The following is a 14309-nucleotide window of genomic DNA, read 5'->3' as shown; positions in this document are numbered from 1 at the left end:
AATAGAAATGCCTAAAAGCTTTTGTACTCAATTCATGCCCATAAGTGGCTGCTTTAACTAATGCTTTGCTTTATAAATATATCCGGTGTGATTCGAGTTCTTACATACTCGTGTGTTGAAATTGTACATTGTCATTTTCTGGGAAAGAGTATTGCAAGAATAAATGGTGTATTGTTTGTTTTTGATTTTGATGTGTGTTTCTATTGCTGGTTGGTATGCCCCATTCTTTGGGAAGAAACCATTTGTGTTTAAAGTTCCCATTACAAATGGATTTGAAGTATATGATTTCTGAAATATTCTATATGTTGGTATTTTATGGTGATCTTTGAAATTAAAAGAGGTGAAAGTGTGGAATATCAAATACGGCCATCGTGCCGGGAATAAAGAATCTTGTGAATGACCAAATGAGCCAAGGGAATATTGTCGTTGTGAATGACTGGAAATACTAATGAGACTTTATACAATGTGAAATATGTTGAGGTGAGTACAATTGTATTTATGTTACATCTATGTGCAAATCAAATCAAAAATAATTTTGGGAGCATCAATAGAAAAACCGATAAAGGGTGGGTCATAAGGCCCACACCTGAAACTACACGTGCCGGTGTAGGGGTGGATTGTGATTATTCCCCTTATTTGGGATGAAATTGAAACATTGGAGAAATTCTGATATTATTCCCCTTAATTGGGATGAAACTGGTATCAAATGTGGATTGGAAAAGTCAACCCACACGGCATATGTGGGAAGGCGGCCTAGCTCATCGGGTGGAGATCGGACGCTATGTTGCGCACATGCTGGTACTACTCTTGGTAACAACTTTCTTTCGCATCACATGTCAAACCACATTGTTCGTGGGGAGATGGCCTAGCCGATCGGGTGTGATCTCCATGCTAACAAAGACGGTGGTATATCAGTGCTAATGATCTCCCAACCAAAATTGCATATGAAGTTCGTATTTTGAAAAATTAATATGTTTTAACTAGACATTTGGATATTGTTGATTGTGACTTGCTATTTCTATGTGTTACCTTTTCTTATATGGGCATTCTATTTTGAATGCAGGTAGTTCCCTTTTGCCGGGGGCGCTGCATCTTTAATGGATGCAGGTGGTTCTACAGCAGGCGGCATTGATCAGTGATAGCAGTACACTCTTTTCTGCTAATTTGGTGAGCCCCACTTCAATTCGGGGTCATGTATCTTTTGTTTCTCATGTATTGTGTTTTGAGGTATAGCCGGGGCCTTGTTGCCGGTATTCACATATTACTCTTCTATTGTACTTAGAGGCTCCGTAGATATGTTATGGGTTGTGATTGGTGTTGGAAATTGAACTAGAAATGTTGGTATTTGGAAATCAAATTTTTTATTAATTCTATAAACTCGTAATATTTTAGAAATTATGAATGAAGCTGCTAATGGGAATGAAAAAAAGTTGTTAATAAAATATTTTGAGTGTTTGATTAATGGAGTACATCTCCTATTTATTCATGGATGAGTTTGGGTAGAAGGATATCTAACAGGCTTGCTCGGTCAGGTTCTCTCAGTTGAGCACCGGTCGCGCTCCCCGAGTTTGGGGCGTGACATTTCAAAACAAATCACATAATTGGACTCGAAATGAATGGGTAACTGGGATTTGGTCTTAATTTCATATTTCGACCACATGGGCCCAGGTTAACTTTATTTTTTTACTTTTTTCAAGTATGTCAAAGATCGAACCTTTTTCATATGAGGGTAGTTTCTAAAACTTGTTTTGACTTGTTTGAACTATGTTTGACTAGATTCATGTGGTTTGGAGGCTTGTTCCAAAGGGAAGGTCGTGTTGGATTGTTGAACATTTTTCAGAAAGAGGTAAGTGTCTAGGTTAACCTTGATTGAGGGAATTAGCATGTAGTTGAGTCTATCTGCCATGTTATCTATGTGTTGGGGGTGTCATATATTCAAGGTGACAAATATATGTGCGTTGGTCATGTGATAACCATGCGGGTGGGATTAGCCTTATTCATTCCATGTTACTCTATGTATTATGTCTACCATGCTTTAGAAAGATTGTGAAACACTTTAATTTCTCGTATTCATGTTATTTCCTATGTTGCGGTTATTAAGATATTGGGCGTTGATATGGTTTAATTGTTGATTTGGTTGTTGGTACAAAAGAGTTGGTAAATTCTCATATCGCGAGTTATGTTCAAGTACTATCCTTGATGTTGTTTATGCTTCCCACCTTGCTTGGTACAGTGTTATATTGTCATGACCCAACTCCCACCGGAGTCGCGTCGATGTCTAACACTACTTGCTAGGCTAGCCAATAGTTTCACAACATCAAAGAACTCAATAAACAAAACTTAATAATCTCAACAATGGAAAATATCATGAAACATCTGAGAAAAACAACGATAATACAACTACAACCATCTCAAAGATCTGGTGTCAAAGAGTACATGAGTACTACTGAATGTCCAAAATACAAGGCCAAGTACTCAAAGCAATTGTCTACACAATAGAACAGTAATAACAGAAATAAATGAAAGAGGACTCCAAGGTTAGCGAACAACATAGAGGCTACCTCTTAGTCTCCACCTGACTGGTACCAATGCCACTTAAGCGATCACCGCCTCCAGAAGTACCTCGATCTGCATATGAAGTGCAAAGTGTAGTATGAATACAACCAACCCCATGTACTCAATAAGTAACAAACCTAACCTTGGGCTAAAAGCAGTAACGAGTTTGGAAGAAATAGTTAGTGACCAACAAAAATAATCGATACCAGCTCAAGATATAAAAGAAGTAGTAAAAGTAAATAACTCAATGATATCATGTTCAGTTCATTCACAATTACAGGAATTGGGACATGCTTTTCAAGTTTAACAGTTAAAGCCCAACACAGATAAGACACTTTATTTATCATCTAGCACGAGGAACGTGCGTCTTTATTCCTACATGTCAAGTCAATATCGTCACAGTGAAACAATCAAGTATGACCACACTTAACACACTCACGGTGCCTGGCAAAATGCCCCTCACTATCACCGACACAACAACACTCAACACTGTATGGGTTCCTGGTATAAATGCCCCTCTCCTAAGCACATATATATCACTTTGCTTGCTCACTGGAATATCAGACTCAAGAGGGGCGGATCCTTGCCCAAGCGCTAATCAATAGTCAATATGACCCATTGCGACGTGCAACCTGATCCAAATAATAATCCATTGCAGCGTGCAACCCGATCCAAATATCTCTTCGTTGCGGCGTGCAACCCGATCCTAATATCACTCCGTTGCAGCGTGCAACCTGATCCAAATATCATTTTTTTGCAGCGTGCAACCCGATCCAAAGAACTTACAACACGACTCTATGTTCCACATCATCATCAACCTCTCAAGTCTCAGGGGCTCACAATCATATAACTCTATCCAAAGAATATCACATATGGAAAACAACAACAGCATGTGATAAAATAAATAAATAATGTACAGATACGGAGATATGACATGAAAATGAAGAATTATGACTGAGGATATAACCATAATTAAGGCAAACAACACAAAACAGTAAGAATAGCCCCACTGTGTCTCAACCAAATGAGCACATAGCCTAAACATGATTTCTAACATGAATCATAGCCCAAATAATCATACAAGTAAAGAAAATAAGGATATGACAAGGCATGATAGCAAAACAAGTGCGATAATTATCTACAATCTATTCGGGTCATGATACTCAGGTTCACGCATACACTCCCGTCACCTAGTATGATCGTCACCCCAACACATCTCATATAACATAGTTCCTAGGGATAATTACCCTCAAATCTAAGTTTAGATATGTTACTTACCTCAAAATGCAAAAATCAATACTCCAAAAAGTCGTTCCCATGTGGATCGGCCTCCGAGCGACTCGAATATAGTCAAAACAACTTAATATCATCAATAGAAGCCATAGGAAAGAATATCAAACAATAAAGCCAAGGTCTTTATTCAATTATGCAAAGTCAACCAAAAAAGTCAACATCGGGCCCACACCCCGGAACCCAACCAAACCCACACATTGCGAACACCCATTCCGATGTGAGTCCAAATTTATGTGGTTCACCCAATTCCAACCACAAATCGACTCTCAAATCATCAAATCTCGCTCTTCAATAACAAATCTACCCTCAAATCATCAGCGCGGTGCACTAAGATCCCACTATGCGCGGGGTCCGGGGAATGGCCGGACCACATGGGTAATGAATATCTATCATCAAAATTGAATAAACTTCACTTACCTCTTCAATTATGGTAAACGTCTCCCAAATATCGCCGCTAGCTGAACTCCACAACTCCCAGAATGAGAAAACAATCTAACCCTTCGAAATATAAATCTTGCCCAGTGATTCCGCATCTGCGGTCACTTAGCAGTTTCTGTGATACTGAATTTGCGGTCTCGAGCTCACATCTGCGAATTCCACTAGAGCCCCTACCTACCGCTTATGCGGTCACACCACTCGCACTTGCGCAACCACTTCTACAGTCCCTATTTGCAGGTGCGGCCCTGCTTCTGCGTTCGGCCTTCTGCAGATGCAAACTCGCTGCTCCTCCAGCCAACTGTGCTTTTTCGGCTTCTTATCCGCATATGTGGACTCGCACCATAGATGCAAAGATGTTTTTCCCAACCGCACATGCAAGTATACATGGTCGTACAAGTAATAAAATGATAAGTCGAGTGCCGAACCCACAGAGACATGTATTAACTACCCACTAAATTCACCAAGATTGTTAATCAGTTGAGTTAATCCATGTTCAAAAGTACGATTATACTAAACAATAATTCTAACTAGTAACTAAATTATCAAGCATCAAAATAGTTGTTATGTATTTAGTAGAGACAAATATTCCAGGGTTGTGATCGATTCACCAATCCTATCGTGTTCTAGTTAACTTTCCCTTTCATACAATTCACTCATGGTTGCTAATTAATCGAACAATTTCTCTCATAGCCTTCTCCTGAAGTACTACTCGCCTATTCAAAATAGATTAAAAGCCTCTATTCCTATGAAATCAATCTATTAAGAACTCATTAAGATTACGATATTTAATTAAGTACGGTAACTAGTTATATTCCTATCCAAACAACAAATTTGCCCCCCTCAGAGCTCTCTTCAATTCTTCTCTAATCTAAACATGGCTTTTCCAAGCATAGCATAGATATTAGCTAGAACCTAACTGCTGGCCAGACAATTAAACAATTAATCATAGAATTTAAGAAACAACCATATATTGGTGAATTGTAATTAAGGTTAAGTCAACATTAAACAACAATATTCATGGCTAAACCACAACCCCAAAACTATGGGTTTTAGCAACTCATGATAATATCAAACAATTTCAACAATTTCACAAGTGTTGGATAATTGAAAATACTAAGAAAAGATGAAGAAAACTGACATATCCTCACTCCCTGATGTTTCTCGTGCGTATTTTTCCTTCAAAGTGGCGTCTCCCATTTAAAAATAGGCTTAGTCTTGATTTTATACGCGTTTGGTAGCTCTTGGGCCGAAATAACCTTGTCCCGTGAAAAGTTGGAGAAATTCCCGTCACCAGCGCCCAGAGCAGCGTGGGGCGCTGGCCCTCTTAACATTTTGTAAATTGCGCCACAGGTGGCGTGGGGCGCTGGAAATCCACTTTTTTCATTTTTTCCCCGTTTTGGCTCTAATATCGCACCTTTCGCCCCCTATTGCCTCTGGATGATTTCTACATACAAAAATACCACGAATTAACATAAATCAATACATTTTACATCCGATATCCACGAAACACAAGTAAAACATAAGGCGATATACATATAAATATATATACTTTAAGCTAAATATCAACACCCTACACTTAGACTCATGCTCGTCCTCGAGCAATGGGACTATCAACGACACCCCCAACAACGTGCATATCTCAACTAGAAAGTAGAACTTCAATTTTTAACCATACACTCTACCCTTGACTATGATCGATACCGGCAATCAAGCATGAACATACAAAATTCATGTTCTTCCCGTTTTAAACATGCCCAAGTATAAACATTTCAATTCAATCAATTCAAACAACCTATCCGTAACCACCCTACCTCAAGAGCCGACTCGTTACCACTAATCACCCTCAACTCGCGCACTCACCTAACAAGAGAGGTTTACAACATTACCAATCCTTCATGAGATCATGTTCCCTCACAAACAAATAAAAGAGTGAATATAAAGTAATCCACACATTCAAGTATGCCTTTGAACATAATTTAAGGACATCACACAATTGAACAAAATTCACTCACTCTCACAAAGAATTCATGTGCATCCCGTGGTCGTACCATAACTTGCCCGTAGTGTGCATCTCTACTAATCTACGTTAGCCAAATCTAGGATCAATTAGGACTTTAAGGTTGTAATGTAGGCTAAGGGACGGGTAGGATACATTTAGGAATAGTGACTAACCCTCCTAAGCACTTTAATACACTACACTCACAAATCGAGCACATCTTCGTCTCAACCAATTCACTTGTCATACACCATATATAACATAGCCCTCTTTTCAATTAAGGACCTATATTTTTCCTCTACCATGAATAAGTAAGATTAGGAGGTGTGTGTTTTTCTACATTATTTGAACTATCATTTTTTTTCTTGCAATTTTTTTCTTTTTCTCTTCTATTTGTTTTCTCCACACACTCCATACATTAAGTTTCATCGGCTAGTGACCTTTTTCGCAATTTTAGTGCACCTTAAGGGCCCTTCCATGGTTCCACTCAAAAGCTACTACCCAATATCTCACCTTACTTCTTTTAGTGACTAAGTGCCTTAGGAGGTAAAGGTTCAACAATCTCGAATTAAGAACAAAATAGGGATACAACTTGTAATGTGGGTGCCAAAGAAAAGGTCTATAGGCTCAAAGGGGCTAGCAACGAAAACTTTTATTTTTTATGTGACAAGCATATCTATGATCAAGCAAGATACGCATACGTCATCTCCTAGACTAGCAAAACATAATGATTTCGCTTCGATTGACACATTGGGCAAGTTCTAGACTACACAGGATAGCACACACCACAATACCTCACACACACATTGCACATGACTCAATCAAGACGGGTCTGTTCAACTCTCAAGTCAAGCAAGCACATATAGTTAAGAAATTTTAAGCAATATTGCTCTATGTGGCATACAAGTTAACCAACTGAGATAAGGCATCACATAATAAGCTATTTATTTTACTCAGGCATCATAATTCAAATCAAATGTACGGGAAGATAGATCGCATGTCATAGCCTAATGTGCCAGCACCAAACATGTCACTAGGCACTTCAGAGCAACTCAATTTCTTCCTAACCTACTCCAAAAAACAAATAAAGTACTCTGTTCGAGCTACACCCTTGTAAAAGATCCGGCGCTCAAAGAAAAACCAAGGGATACTACCTAACTATCTTAAAATGGAAAAAAATCTTTTTGGTGTTTTTAATCTGACTATATCCCTCAAGAAAATTGTCCAACAGATCCATTATCGGGAAAAGTTCAAGTTTTTTCAAAATTGTTTTATTTTTTTTTCGTTTTAAAACAAACTAGACTAAAGACTAGACTAAGTAAAAACTCCTAAAACGAAACAAATTTATACAATGTACATTACAGGAAGTAGTTCTCCCACCCCACACTTAGCATATGCATAGTCCCCGTTGCATGTAAAAATGTAAAGCAGAGTAGGGTGAAAAGAAAACTTCCTGCTAGTTAGAGTCCTCCTCCCTAGCATGCTCGCCATCCGCAGCTCTGGGCTCATCATCATCATCAGGTCCCATTGGCACCAAAGCCATGGGCCCCGTGACATCATCACCTATCTCATCCTCCGTGTCAGGGTCTTTGTTTGTGTTCTCTCCCTCCGACGAATGAACAGGGCTGCCAGGTACATTCCCCAATATCTCTTTGGAAGAACTAGACAAATCATTGCATAAATGCATACGCTCCTCGTCTGATACACCCATTATGTTCATGAGTACATTTAAAGAGTTATAGAGATACCTGTTGAAGTTCTCGTCCCTTTCATTACGTGCTGCCTGAGTGAGATTAGAAGTAATCTCCAACAAAGATGTGAATGTCCATTAGACCTTTAGGAGCCTCCACCACCTCGTCATACCCGGGGTATTCCAGCACCTCCCGAGAGAGCATATACTGCGTGAGGAAGTTTCCAAATAAAAACCTCTTAATCTGCCGCCCAAATCGTGTGCCAACCATCTCCCCAAGCATGATCTGTCCCACATTAATTGGTCTCCCAGTCATTGAAAAGAATATCACACACACTTGAGCTCAAGTACATTCGCTGTTGTGTTCAACTGGCATGAGTCGGGCCTGCACAAAATTCTGCCATGCTTTGGCGGTCTTGTTGAAATCACAGCGAACCATCTCAAGATGGTCATCGCTCTTTGTTCTGTTCCACTTGGCATTTGAATCGATGCCACAAAGAGTGGGACATATCGCCGTGTAGCTTGGGCTTTTTTCAAATTTTTGTAGCCTCCGCGGGTTAGAGTTCTCAACCCCCAAAAATTCACATAATAACTGCCTATTCAATGGAACAACCTTTCCACAGACATGTGACCTGAACATGTCCGCATTCCAATTATCATACAGCTCTCGCACCATGCTCAAATTTGCATGGTCGGAGCATTATAGGAATTAGTCCATGTTCAGTTCTCACAACCGGCCCAACACATCTGGGAAGTTCTTTTCTAAAGCTTTCACATTAATGCCCATCTCGGAGATGTAACGCCCATATGGAACAAAGTCCCTATGCCAAGCTATGGAAGAATCATTAACTAGTTTCAAACGAGGCCTCGGTTGCAATGGAGCCTGCTATGATCCGTTGGCAACTTGTTTCCCTTTAGCTTGCCTAAATTATCCTTCCCCTTGCTTGCGCTTTTTAGGCGCGAGGGCAGTGGTTGAGGACTTCCCTACTCCCTTTCCTTTGCTTGCACCATCACGAGCCATATAAACCTACAACACAATTAAGCAGGAATGTGAGAATGAATCAAGAAATTCGCCTAAGGTTGTCGTAAGAGTCAAAGATTACCCCGCACTTAAAATCGATGGCTCCATGTACGATACTTATAAACGTGGTTTAAGACACACAAATGTTGCACCACAAGTAAATGGGTTCTCAAAACTTCCCCATGCCACACAATTATAGCTCACTAGCTATGCCACACAAATAAAGTGGTCGATCATTAACCTCTACAACAACGACACTACATTAGGTAATTCTACAAAGTGCTACAACATACATAATACAAGATACATGATGTGGGTGACATGTGCACATTAAAATCAAGCTCTGAATTATGCAGAATCATCCCCAAACATCCCACACTTAGCCCGATCTCACCTACAACTATACTCGGTTACTCAGACTTCACCGGTGCACAAAATAATCATTCAAAATTTTTAGCAAACAACTTGTGGGCATGAAGTGTGAGAAACTTAGTCCAACAATGGTGAAACATGATGGACTTACCAAATTTCAACGAAGTAGAGGGAATTCTAGTTTACTACTCGATAGACAATACACCCAAAAAGTTGGCACAACCAATTTTGTACCACATTCGAGCCACCCACCATAGAACAAGTCTTAAGAAGCAACTTAGGGGAAAATTTGGGGGATTAGGGTGTTTGGGAGGGGGAAGTTTATTATCATCTACCAATTAAAAGAGAAAGAAGAAGAAGAAGAAGAAGAGAACATAACTATAGGATGTAGGATGAGAGCAAGAGAGAAGCTTGAGAAATTTGAGAGAGAGGAGGGAGAAGGGTCGCGGACAGAGAGTGAGAGCGTGAGAGAGAGTTATTGTGAGAGAGAAATTAGAGTGAAGGGGTTAAGAGTTTTGTTTTAATTCAAGGTGGGTATGGGTATGGATTCAAAGGTGGGTTATGATGTTAGGATAAATGGGTATATGGGTCGGGTTTTATGGTTATGGTTAATCAATTAAATAAAATAAACAAAAACAGATTTTGTTTTTACTTACCTGCACCCCCAGCCCAGTGCCCCACGCTAGGCCTGGCGTTGGGGGTTCCGAACATACTGTAAATTAGGCCCCAGGAAGCGTGGGGCACTGGCCTGGGCACTGATTTTCCGATTTTCTTTTTTTTTTTATTTTTTTATTTTATAACATCCCGATCCACCGAGCACTTTATATATCCAGTTTACATGCCCACACCATTCTACCTATAATTTCTATGTCTACAAAGAAAATAAAAATTCTAGTCTATTCTAACTAAAAATTTAATAAGCTAAACTAGGAAAGCAATAAAAATTGGGTTGCCTCCCAACAAGTGCCTAGTTTAACGTCGCGACACGACGCAGGGCCTCTCTTACTCATCAATGAGTACTACTTTGGTCTTCTCACTATCAATGATTCCTCCCCAATAGTGCTTGGCTCTGTGTCCATTCACTAATAATTTCCTTTCATCATGTAAAGCACGCAGCTCAGTTGCACCATACAGAGTGACTCTCACCAACTCAAATGGACCTAGCCATCTCGATTTTAACTTCCCAGAAAATAACTTGAGCCTGAAATTGAACAATAGTACCTATTGGCCCGATTCGAAGTGACGTGGCGTGATACGCTTGACATGCCATCTTTTCATTTTCTCTTTGTAAAACTTAGCATTTTCATAAGCGTGCATCCTGAACTCATCCAACCCATTCAACTACAAGAGCCTCTTCTTGCCCGCGGCTTCAAAATCTATATTCAAATTTTTAATGGCCCAGTACCCTTTGTGTTCAAGTTCAATAGGCAAGTGACACGCCTTCCCATAAATAAGCTTATACAACGACGCCCCAATTGGTGTTTTGTATGCAGTTTTATATGCCCATAAGACATCATCTAACTTTGCAGCCCAATCCTTCCTATTAACACTCACTGTCTTCTCTAATATTTGCTTTATTTCTCTGTTGGATACCTCAGCCTGTCCACTTGTTTGCGGATGATATACCATGGCAACTCTATGGTGGACTCCGTATTTTGCTAGAAGTTTATTCAACAATCGATTACAAAAGTGTATCCCTTCATCACTAATCAAGGAATGTGGAGTCCCAAACCTCGAGAATATATTCTTCTTCACAAAAGCAGCTACCACCTTGGCATTATTTGTTGGCAATGCGATCGCCTCTACCCATTTTGACATGTAGTCAACTGCTAGCAAGATGTATTTATTTCCTCCGGAGAATGAGAATTGTCCCATAAAATCTATCCTCCACACATCGTAAATCTCGACCTCCAGGATGTTATTCAAAGGCATCTCACGCCTCTTTATGATTGTTCCTATTCTTTGACACTAGTCACATTTCTTAACAAATGCATGGGCATCCTTGAATAATGTTGGCCAAAAGAACCTAGATTGTAATACCTTCTCAGTTGTCCTATCGCCTCCATGATGGCCCCATAAGGTGATGCATGACAATCATACAACACTAATTCCACCTCCTTTTTCTGGAATGCATCTCTTCATCAACTAATCAGCACACTTCTTGTACAAGAATGGCTCACCACAGTAGTAAAAATTCACATCACGTAGAAACCTCTTTCTAGCTTCAAAGTCAATTTTAGGACGAAGTACCCCATTCACAAGATAATTCACATAATCCGCGTACCATGGGATTATGTCAAATTCCAGGGCCCGAATATATTTTTTATTGTAGCATACTACTATTGGACTTCAAAAATATGCATAGAACATTATTTTGTTGTTATTATTATCATTTAATTTATTCCAAATTACATAAACAGAGAATTTTTTTTTCACTAAAATATTTGTATTACATGTTCTATAGCAAGTGATATATACCAAAGGTCTTGGTTGATAGCAAAAAGTTGCTCATCAGGAAATGCCTATTTAATTTGTCCACCCTCCACCACGTGATCATGATTTTCCAGCCTTGATAGATGGTTATCTAGTTGGTTTTGTATGCCCTTCCGATCTCGTAGTTCTACATCAAATTCCTGCAAAAACAAGACCAGTGCATCAATCTAGCCTTGGATTCGATTTTTGTAAATAGATACCTCATTGCTGCATGATCGGTATGGACTATGATTTTTGTGCCCACCAAGTATGCTCGAAATTTCTCAAAGTCCCACACAACAGCCAACAACTCCATTTTAGTGGTGGTGTAATTCAGCTGTGCATCATCAAGAGTCTTACTCGCATAGTAGATGGTATAAAACATCTCGTCCTTCCTCTAGCCTAGAACTGCTCCAATAGCTTGGTCACTTGCATCGCACATAAGTTCAAATGGTAAGGACCATTCCGGTGCTGCAATAATAGGGACAGCCACCAACTTCTTTTTGAGCTCTTCAAATGCATCCAGGCATGCTTCATCAAAATTGAAGGTTACATCCTTTTCAAGAAACTTGCACAAGAAAGTAGCAATTTTTGAAAAATCCTTAATAAAGTGTCTATAGAATCTCGCGTGTCCCAAGAAACTCCAGACACCCTTCACAGAAATGGGTGGAGGCAATTTTTCAACCGCCTCCACCTTCGCCTTATCATAAAATGGCAGTTTTCCAATTTAACACCAAATTTGTTTCTTCACAACGGGCCAACACCTTGCTCAAATTGTTCAAACAGTCATCATAAGAATACCCAAAGACTAAAAAATCATCCATGAAGACTTCCACAAAACTTTTCACCATATCGGTGAAAATAACCATCATGCACCTCTGGAAAGTGGCTGGTGCATTACAATGACCAAACATCATTCGCTTGAAAGAAAAAGTGCCATAAGGACAAGTAAAAGTGGTCTTCTCTTGATCCTCTAGGCATATGACAATCTGGTTGTACTCGAATAACCATCAAGGAAGCAATAATATTCATGCCCCGCCAATTTGTCCAACATTTGCTAAATGAATGGAAGTGGGAAGTGGTTTTTGCGGGTTGCTTTGTTGAGCCTTCTATAATCAATACAACCTCTCTACCCCGTCACGGTGCGAGTAGGAATTAACTCATTTTTCTCATTCTCTACCATAGTCATCCCCCTCCTTTTTGGGCATACATTGCACTAGGCTTACCTAGTTGCTGTTAGAGATAGGAAAGATGATACCTGTGTCGAGCCACTTAATTACTTCCTTCTTCACAACCTCTGTCATAATGGGCTTTAATCTCATTTGTTTCTCAACACTGGGGCGGTGTCCATCTTCCAGAAAGATTTTATGCATGTAAAATGATGGACTGATTCCTTTGATGTCAGGAATTGTCCACCCAATAGCCTTTTTATGCTCGCGAAGTACTCTGAGCAATTTTTTTTCTTGTACATTAGTCAAGCTGGATGAGATAATCACTGGCAATTTCTCAGAGTTTCCCAAATAAGCATAGCGTAGATACACTGGAAATAGCTTAAGTTCTAGCTTTGGAGCTTCTTCAATAGATGGCTTAGGAGGGGTCAGAGTGACGGGCCTATCCAACTCCTCAAATCTCCCAAACCTATGGACATAATTGCAAGACATGTCAAGTACTTGCTCAATTTCTTCCATCATTTCATCTTCGTTGTCTTCTTCATCCCCAATCAAGGCTCGTTAAAGAGGATCTATGGGGCTCATATAAGGCACTAATGATATCTCTTCATAGTGGGATGGCAATCTGAGTGCTTTATACACATTGAATATCTCCACTCAATCACCTACTCTCATATTCATCATTCCTTTGCATACATAAATAATAGCTCGACCCGTGACTAAGAATGGACTCCCCAAAATAAATGGGACTTCCTAATCAGGCTCATATTCCAAGATAATGAAATCAGCAGGGAATATGAAAGAACCCGCTTAAACTAACACATCTTCAATAACTCCTTCACGATGAGCAAGGGAGCGATCAGCCAACTGTAAAATTACTGTGGTTCAGCGCGGCTCACCCAACCCCAACTGTCTGAACACAGATAGCGGCATCAAATTAATGCTCGCCCCAAGATCACACAAAGCTCGCCCGACTGCATGCTTACTAATCGAGATTTGGATAGTGAAACTACCTAGATCCTTCAATATGTTAGGTAGATTGCTTTGGATTATTGAGCTACATTCTTCAATAAGTGCCACCATCTCGAACTCTGTCAATCTCCTCTTGTTTGCCACTATGTCCTTGATGTATTTGGCATATTTGGGCACTTCTTACAACATGTCTACCAGTGGAATGTTGATTTGCACCTGCTTTAGAATATCAAGAAACTTTTTATAAGCGGCATTTTCTTTCACTTTCTGCCATCTCTGAGGGAACGTATGTGGTGGCCTCGCAACTAATGGTGGAGGTTTCTTAGCCAC

At 39.8% G+C, this 14309-nt stretch overlaps 1 protein-coding gene across 1 annotated transcript; it reads right to left on the bottom strand.

Moving 5' to 3' along the window:
- Nucleotides 1-8901: 8901 nt before the first annotated feature.
- LOC142167256 (uncharacterized) lies at nt 8902-11298 on the bottom strand. The gene is made up of 3 exons (XM_075227417.1): nt 10712-11298; nt 10390-10567; nt 8902-9000 (listed from the first exon to the last, which is right to left on the bottom strand). The coding sequence occupies exons 1-3, from the start codon at nt 11296-11298 to the stop codon at nt 8902-8904; spliced, it is 864 nt and encodes a 287-aa protein (XP_075083518.1).
- Nucleotides 11299-14309: the final 3011 nt, after the last annotated feature.

Source organism: Nicotiana tabacum, chromosome 12 (genome assembly GCF_000715075.1).
Source record: "Nicotiana tabacum cultivar K326 chromosome 12, ASM71507v2, whole genome shotgun sequence".
NCBI lineage: Eukaryota > Viridiplantae > Streptophyta > Magnoliopsida > Solanales > Solanaceae > Nicotiana > Nicotiana tabacum.
The sequence above is the reverse complement of the archived record's forward strand: the minus strand, read 5'-3'. Positions and strand labels throughout refer to the sequence as shown.

Bases quoted from the DNA above. Each gene is read 5' to 3' on its own strand.
- LOC142167256 (XM_075227417.1), bottom strand. From the start codon at position 11,298: ATGCCTTTGAATAACATCCTGGAGGTCGAGATTTACGATGTGTGGAGG. The intron at 10,568-10,711 runs GTAGTTGAATGG...GTTCAATTTCAG, and splicing joins GCGGGCAAGAAGAGGCTCTT to GCTCAAGTTATTTTCTGGGA. The intron at 9,001-10,389 runs GTAGTACTCATT...ATTGTGTTGTAG, and splicing joins TTGATAGTGAGAAGACCAAA to GTTTATATGGCTCGTGATGG.